At 34.5% G+C, this 9,098-nt stretch overlaps 1 protein-coding gene across 1 annotated transcript; it reads left to right on the top strand.

Moving 5' to 3' along the window:
- The first annotated feature begins 2,810 nt into the window (after positions 1-2,810).
- Positions 2,811-8,644, top strand: LOC145581713 (protein DETOXIFICATION 29-like). Its single transcript, XM_081638741.1, has 9 exons — positions 2,811-3,326; positions 5,648-5,843; positions 6,486-6,831; positions 7,028-7,114; positions 7,200-7,256; positions 7,399-7,637; positions 7,829-7,947; positions 8,091-8,177; positions 8,325-8,644. Exons 1-9 carry the CDS (start codon positions 2,988-2,990, stop codon positions 8,430-8,432), a joined length of 1,578 nt encoding a protein of 525 aa, XP_081494867.1. The 5' UTR covers positions 2,811-2,987; the 3' UTR covers positions 8,433-8,644.
- Positions 8,645-9,098: the final 454 nt, after the last annotated feature.

Below are 9,098 nucleotides of genomic sequence, written 5' to 3'. Positions count from 1 at the left end.
GCTAGCATGCTTGCTAGCATTGGCGTGCTAGCACCATTTGCCCCTAACACTCGGTTTTCCCGGGGTATTCCGATGCTAGGGGTATTTTGGTTATTTTTGATTAATTAATTGATTTTTACCGTCTCGTCTTTTATTCATTCAACTCGACTTGCGACGCTCGGTCTCGACGCTCTTAGCTCGATATCCGACGTCAATGTTCATAAAACTCGAGCAACTCATTAATTCCTTCCGAATTAATTCGTCGTGTCGGATTGTTAGTTGCTTGGGTATGACCCGAAGGGTTCAGTCAAGATTAAGTTTTAATATTAATTATAGATTAATATTACTGATCGGAAGCGGCCTCCAGCTAGTTATTCCGATCACTTGACCTCACTGAATAATTAGCTTTCTAATAATTCCGAACCCTCTATCGGAATAATACACTTGTTCGAAGGACACCATTCCTATCAAATTCCATAGCCCAATTTATTACATCTCAATCTTTCTCAAGGTTTCTAGAATACTCTACAATATTAAGAAATTGATGGAGAATGTGAAGGAATCTAGAATTTGGTGATTGTTATAAATATTCTAGATTTATGTGGACAATTTGAAGAGCTTGTTGTGTAGAAAATTCCACACACTTCCTCTACCTCCTTACATCACCTATAAATATAAGGTGTTGGGCATCATTTGGGAGCTTTATCCACCTACATATCAGAGAGAATTTACCTACAAATACCGCTCTCTAAGATATATATCATGATCGGAGTTTCTACATACACACAATCTCCCTAATCCACTATTCCTATTTTGTACTACTCCTTTATGAGTTCCTATAGTGAGAGTTTCTTGTAATACTCACCCTTTCAAGGGTTCTTGTACTCTCCTATTTTCATATAGTGGATTATTTTTCGATACTCCTCTTCTTGGTTTTTTTTATAATTTTTCCCACGTTAAATATTGTGTGTCCATTTCTTTACTACTTATATTGCCTTCATAAATCTACTACTTATTTTATCAATCTCTACATCTTTAATTTGCTTTCGTTGTGCACTCACCAACCCTAACAACCCTAACCTAAAGAGGAGCAATGCCTATATCGATTGATGCACCTCGGCACGACAATTAGGACAAGAGATCTTGATGGCCGCTTTACACCAAGAAAGCCAGCAATCCTTGTGAAATTTGTGACCACATGTCTTTAAAACTCGGATACTTTGCTCTTCCAATTCGGGTACATCTTTATCCTATCCCTCCAAGCAAATCGAGCATTCGTTGCAATTCCTAGCTATTTTCCTTGCTACTTCCCTAACCTCTCGCTCTAGTATCCTCAATCTCTCGCAACCCTTACATTTAGGATTGGTTTCAGGGAGGATATTGGTATTGATGTTGATCCACCCCGCGTGCTGCATTTGTAGGTGATCCTTGGTCAAAAGATGTAAGTCTAGATCCCAGAAGAAGCCACATTTATCAATAGGGATGTCCTTCATCTCCAACACTCTGCTGCCATTGAGTCAGTCTTTAGTCATGAACCCCAAAGCAGCATAATAAATTTGTATTATTATTAAGTAATCTTTGGTTGGGTTATCAAACAACAAAACTTTGCTCACACAATACGAAAACTTGCAATTCCAATTTGGGTTCGAACCACCACACTTGTCAATCTGAGTATAAACCGGAGGAGCCGAGACATCAAACGACACTACACTACTACAGCGTAGGTACATATTTGCCGACCAAGCCTCTATGCTCGGATCCAAGCTGGATATTTTAGGGCTTTGCCTGATTCTATGCTCAATTCTAAACTTCATCCTTCTTTGATGTTATTGTTTTGTATTTTTTTAAAAAAATACTACGGCCAAATATGTTTAATTTTAGACAAAATTAAATCAATAACTAAATAATAATAATAATAATAATAATAATAATAATAATAATAATAATAAAGTACTAGTAGTACTCAGTTAGTTAATTTTTAGTCTAGTGGCCATCAATTTTAAAATAATAATAGATATTGGCCTCTTGGGTGTGGAAATTTCCTCAGAAGACCTAAGTTGAAAATAAAATAATTATTAGGAATTTTGGGAACAATATTATCATATACTGTACGTGGTAGTCTAACTCTCTAACTACTCATATTACATGAATATAAAATTTTTAATATATACTTGCGTATTAAATTTATGTTTTAATTGTGCTTTTTTCTCTCGTAATAATAATGGAAAATACTTGTATGGTTCTGGTTCACCATAATACGAAGTATTATTTATGGAGCTCAGGTCCACATGTTAGACATGTACTATTGTACTAACTAACACTCTGTTAAACAAAGTGAATCTAGTTTTAATACAGTGACCTTTATTAAAGCATATGTGTGGACTTGGTTTGCAATAATATTATTACAGGCCTGAGGCCCACACGTGCCAACCGACGTTATGTTGAACATATTGACCTTAATTTTAACATAATGACCTTTATTATTTATGTTGACTAGGTATTAAAATTTTCATAATAAAATATATTAATTTCTTATGACCTTCATTATAACACAATAACTTTAATATTCACATAGTGATATTTTTATCAATATAACAACCTTAATTAAAATGCAGATGACATTCAAACATAGTGACCTTAATATTAGTAGTCCACAATAAATTAATGTGAATCAGATTAATTTAAAATTATTATCGATTTAAAATAGTGAAATGGACAAATATTATTAAAATAGTCATTTATTACCTTTAATGACGCAATCAATGCACTGATCTTATATTGCCATATTGGACAATTATTATATTTTGGCAGCAAAGTTTTGGACACTTATTATCTAGCTAAATAATGTACAATCCCAATAGTGTAAACAATAAAGTGACATTTCATCTATTTCTATCCAACACAATAAATATTCCCTCAAAAAAAATAACCCAACACAATATTATTAGTAGTCCTTTTTAGTTTTCTTTTCTACCATCCACCACCCTCCTCGGCCATCTTGAGCAATAATGGATAATAATAGTGGCAATCAGCCCCTATTATCTTCTTCCGCCGCCGCCGCCGATGTCGATCAAACAGTAACACAAAATTTAAGAATAAGAAATATAGGCGATCATTATGAAGAGGAGGATATTCCACCAATCAATAGTCCAAAAATCTTTTTCAATGTGTTTTGTATGGAGTTGAAGAAAACCATGTATCTTGCCGCACCATCTACTTTTATGCGTACTTGCCAGTACTCCCTTGGCGCCATCTCCATCACCGTCACCGGTCAACTTAACACCCTTGACCTCGCCGCCTTCTCGGTCGAGAACTCCGTTATTGCTGGCTTCTCCTTTGGTGTACTGGTACGTATGTAACGTAACAACTCTTGTTAGAGATCGATTTGATGATATCTTAGATATCTTAAACAACGATATATTTCTAATATCTAAGATATCGCATCTCTAACAACTCTACGTACTACACTTTTTTTTTTTCTTTTTTGGTGTCTGGATCGGATGTGTTATTAGAGCATTGCAAATAACTACACTGGAGCTTATTCTACACAAACTCTCAGTCTTTGTTACCCAGTACGATTTAGTAATTAAAAAATTTATTCTTAAATGATAGATTATTTAAATCATTAAATTCTCATCAAATACATAACTAGCGTGATCTAAAACAGTGGTTAAATAGACAGATTGTAGAAAATGAATTATTGATGCACGATAATTCAAATTAAATCAAAAGGTAGTCTTTTAAAGGTTTTTTATGCTAGTGTCCTTTTTTGACTCACTCTCATCGTACAAACTTTAAAAGCAGTTACACTAATGATTATCCAATATAATAAAAGTTCGACTCACTTTACATTTGTATAGTTTTCAATAACATTTTTGACCATGAATATCTTCAGCTATGTATAATTGAAAATTATAAAAAGTTGATATTTGGTAAATTTATAATAAGAAAAATCTAATAAGATGTTATATGCTAATTTTTTATATTGTATAAGTCATAGAATGGTCAAAGTTATTTTATTTTGACCCCATGAATAGTAAGTGAGTGGGACTTTCAGAAACTGAGATATTACTTTTTTTTTTAAGGAAATATTATAGAGTAATACACTTATTTTAATACTATCTCCGTTTCATATTATTTATAATGATTTAACATAAAATAGAGAGGAAAAATGTCTAATAGTTGCAAATAATATAAAACGGAGGTAATAATATTGATGTCATTAAGCAATTTAGAAATCCTGGTGATCGACTTCCTTCTGGGTCCTATTTTGGCAACAAGAGGAAATTTCTTATTCCCCCTGAATCTAGTCCCCCCACACTACCCAAAAAAGTTTGCCTATGATGTTAGTGTTTGTAAGTGTATCCATAGTCACATGTCGTCGAGCCGGTGGTCTGATTATATTTGCCAGCATTGTGTGTCTACTAGTGTCGTGTCCATGCCTATGAATTGGAATTATACTTCAGTGGGTGTGTTAGTATTGTCCTTTTAATAAACTTGTTTGCTTGTTATCACCAAAAAAAAAAAAAAAAAAAAAAAAAAAAAAAAAAATAGGTCCGTTTCGTAATCAAGTGATGGTTGTATACTCGTAACCTTTACGAATTAATACTCGTACTTTCATATTACTAATTTGATCATAGTAGTAAAAAAAATTAGCTAGTTGTGTGTAAATATACGTACTTGATTAGTACGAAGTACTTTTTTTTTAATCAATGTTGTGATGATGACAGCAAACACGTTTTTTATGATTCACACAATTTCTCCCCCACTAAACAAGAAAATGAAATGCATAGATCAAGTTGGAAAGCAGAGACTTGATTAGATAAAAAAAATCTCATCTTCTATCTCTTTCTCTTACGATGAGTTGTAAGAACCACAACGTTACGATACTTAATCGATGGGCCTGAGGTGTTTGGTTAGGAGGGGTCCGAATATAAAAAATAAATTGACCAACACAAATTGCATAAATGAGATTGTTTTGAGTTTTAAATTATTAATTTTGAAAACGCTATTACTGTATATTGAATAGAGATAGATTTGTAGATTTGTAATAGGGGATTTTGGGTACATACCCACCATGTTGTATGAGCATCATACAGATCAAAGTACGTTGGTTATTTTCTATGAAACTTTAAATTTTATTGGTATATTTTGTGTATCATTATAAAAATATAAATTATCACTGTCTATTGGAGTCTCAATGCCATTATGAGATATCATTGAAATTTATCTAGTCTATAAAACTCTGTTTGTTCACATCTACGTACATACATCACACAGTTTAAATTTTCACATATGTCTAGAAGTCTCGTGAATATTTACTAGTTCTAGCATCTTTTACTATTATTCGCCAATTTCACAACATGCAAACATGCTTATTAAGGCGTAAGTCGGGTTTATGGTACTTGGACCACACTAACACAACAAGTACAAACATATACAAGGCTAGTAGGGAAATTCGTGTTCTAACATAGTTTATCTAAACTTGTTACACTTTTTACGTAAAGATAGTAAAATGTTGCCTTGCTACCATATATCTTCCAATTGCCAAGTTTTTCGATTCTGTATTGCTTCCTTATTCATCATTTCAACTCTTCATCGTCATATTTGTATAATAATCCGTTATTATTATTCGGGTCATTGTTTTAATTATACTTGGTATTAATAGTTGGGAATGGGAAGTGCGTTGGAGACATTATGTGGGCAAGCATATGGGGCAAAACAGCTGAACATGCTTGGAGTTTACTTGCAAAGGTCTTGGGTGATCCTCTTCACTACAGCCCTCATACTCAGCCCCCTCTACATCTTTGCCACCCCGCTTTTGCTCCTCATCGGAGAAACTCCTGCTATTTCAAGGGCTGCAGGTAAATTTTGCTCATTTTTTTCGTAGATGGGGTATAGTGTTGGAATCCTGTCCTGTTCTTTATTCTGTTTTGACATCCATATTATGTTCATAACTGTGTCCTAGTGCTTGTACCTTTCTAGTTTCTATATTCGTTTTCATGCAACCTAGTGTCCTAAGATACTTTGGATTGACAATATCATATTTAAAATTCCTTAACAACATTGTTTAAAATTACAAGGATTTTTGTCAACAACTGCCTTTTAAGTTACCACTTTTGCAAACAACTACCTTTTACTTTGGGTGTTAATTAGCAAACCAAAAGTGAAAAGCATTAATATAGAGTTTAAATTAACTAGATGTAGCATTAAGGTGCTTAAAATAGGTTTTAATGGGGTCTTTTATATGTAATTAGAGTTACTTTTGTTTGAAATTGTTGAATGTGGGTCCCACTAATAGAAATTTGGACGAAATCCATCTAATAGTAGTGGTATCAAAACAAAAACTCAATATAAGATAGTTAGTCGCAAACTTTAAAATAAAAGTGTTAGCAAAAATGGTAACTTAAAAGGTATTTGTTCACAAATTTTCCAAAATTACAGTACTACATACATAAAGTGTCGAGATGTGGTAATAAAAATTTCTAGATCCGTCATTTGGGCAGGTAAGGTAGCAACATGGATGATCCCACAGCTATTTGCATACGCGACAGTGTTCCCAATTATAAAGTTCCTACAAGCACAACGTAAGGTGATGACCATGGCGGCGATCACAGGTGTAGCCTTGCTCCTACATTCTTTTTTCTCCTGGCTGCTTGTAATAAAGCTCGGGTGGGGCCTCCCCGGTGGGACCGCGGTGTTAGACACTTCGTGGTGGTTCATAGTTTTGGCCGAGCTTGCGTACATTTTCAGTGGGAGGTGTGGAGAGGCTTGGAGTGGTTTTTCATGGAAGGCTTTTAATGATTTATGGGGCTTTGTTAGGTTGTCTGTTGCCTCTGCAGTGATGTTATGGTAAGGCTAAGGCCCTATACTTCCAACTTCAACTCTGCAATGCTATCCCAATTTTATTTACTTGCACATAATCTTATTTAAATATTTTTTGTAGATGTCAACTTACTTAGTTGGTTAATCAGTCAGGAATACAATTTGAAATAAATACCATTATTATTTTGCTAATATGTTTTAATCTTATTGCTGAACTGTGCAGCTTAGAAACGTGGTATTTTATGGCTCTAATTCTGTTCGCCGGGTATTTAGAGAATGCAGAGGTTTCAGTGGGTGCTTTATCTGTATGGTAAGACAAATTGCTGATGCTAATCTATTTCCGAACTCATCAATAATTGCATTAATTAACACCAATCTTGTGAGCTTAATCTCAGCATGAACATACTAGGGTGGACAATGATGGTGGCTTTGGGATTCAATGCAGCCGTAAGGTTTGTGTTAATAGTCCTTATTACTTGCACATGTTCGTCCTGACAAATTCTTAGAGCTAGTAACTTATTTGGTAGCTGGTTATATAGCGATAATGGGAATGAATTTAAGTGATTAACGCATAAGTGTTTCTGAATTATGAAGTGTAAGGGTATCAAATGAACTCGGAGCAGCACGTCCCAGAATGGCCAAGTTCTCAGTTTTGGTTTCCGTATTAACATCTTTCTTGTTCGGTTTGATCATGGCGACAGTGCTACTTATATTTCGAAAAGATTATCCAGCAGTATTTTCCAGCAGTAAGGAGGTACAAGAGCTTGTGACTGAGCTAACCCCAATTCTCGCAATTAGCATCGTTATCAACAATTTTCAGCCTGTTCTCTCAGGTAAATCAAGCATGCTCTATGATTTAGCTACTTCCACTTGTAGCTATTCACTCCACATTAAGGGAATGCAATAGTTGAGGCCTTATTTTCACCAATTTACAAAATTATACTTATCAAAACTTATCAACCCGAGTTGAGGTTATTGTTGATTAGAGATGATTTAATTTTGATCTCTTTATGGAGCTTCCTAGGTGTGGCAATTGGAGCAGGATGGCAAGCTTTGGTTGCATACATTAACATTGCATGTTACTACATATTAGGAATCCCCTTGGGCCTCGTATTGGGATACGTGGTTGGTTTAGGTGTCAAGGTATGTAACTTCATTCGCACTAGATTTTTGAACATTCTAACATAAACTCGAATATGTACACCTAAAGAATACGGAAGATTTTTTTTTTTTTTTTTTTTTTGGTCATTTTGATGATTTTTTTTTTTTTTTTACAAATGTTGTAGGGGATATGGTTTGGGATGCTTGCTGGTACATGTGCACAGACAATTATCCTATTTTTGATAGTCTACAAAACCAACTGGGATAAAGAGGTAAACAAATTATAGACCTCACTAATCCTCCATAAGGATGCTCTAAGTTAGCTCGCTGCCTCGCTATACAAGTTTAGTATAGCTTTCTCACTTAAGTTCAAAAAAATGTATTCAATACTTCTATTACATTTATGTAATTATATGCAGGCTTCCATTGCTGGAGAGAGAATAAAGAAGTGGGGAGATTCAATCAAAGAAGAAAAACGCAAGATGCTGAGAGATGACAATTCGAGACTTGAAGAAGTCGTTGCTTAGAAAAAGTTAGGGCATTGTGGGAGGAGAAGATAGCGTCTTCTCAAGACCTAACTTGTCAATTTTGTGAGGCTTTTGCTTGAAAAACCTGTAAGAAAAGAGGATCATTTGATTGATGTATGGTAATCAAGGAAACTAAATTTACCAACCTACATGTTTATTCAACCTAAATGCTTCACTTGAGCACTGAAAGGGATATTAAGTGCTTTACTACACATCCACACACTAAATTAGAGCGGGTATAAATACAACTTTGGTGAAACCGTATATGAGCATCCGCAATGGGTATAGGTATATGAAAGTTTCTCATCCACAATTTACATCAACCTATTATTGACAAAATACACACATTACACTAAACCTATTATTGACTAACCAGCGCACATATTAACAGTTCTGAACGGCACCATAATGGATGTTTTAGGCAATAGATGGACTAGTATAGGTGGATGAAGGTGGGATGGGATATGAAACTCAGATAATAACAAACACCCATCCTATCCACCGATTACCATTTGTGCACAAAGCGTACTTCTATTAATAATCCCAATGGGCAATTAGATTACGTGTTCTTAGTTATATACTTGTATACAGTTTAATCGATTGGAAAAGATTTGACAATCTCAGACGGAAACATAGGTCAACTGGCTGAAACTAGCCTCAACATGT

This window comes from Chenopodium album, chromosome 15 (genome assembly GCF_948465745.1).
Source record: "Chenopodium album chromosome 15, dcCheAlbu1.1, whole genome shotgun sequence".
Taxonomy (NCBI): Eukaryota; Viridiplantae; Streptophyta; class Magnoliopsida; order Caryophyllales; family Amaranthaceae; genus Chenopodium; species Chenopodium album.
Note: the sequence above shows the minus strand (reverse complement) of the source record. Positions and strands in the feature narration are given on the sequence as shown.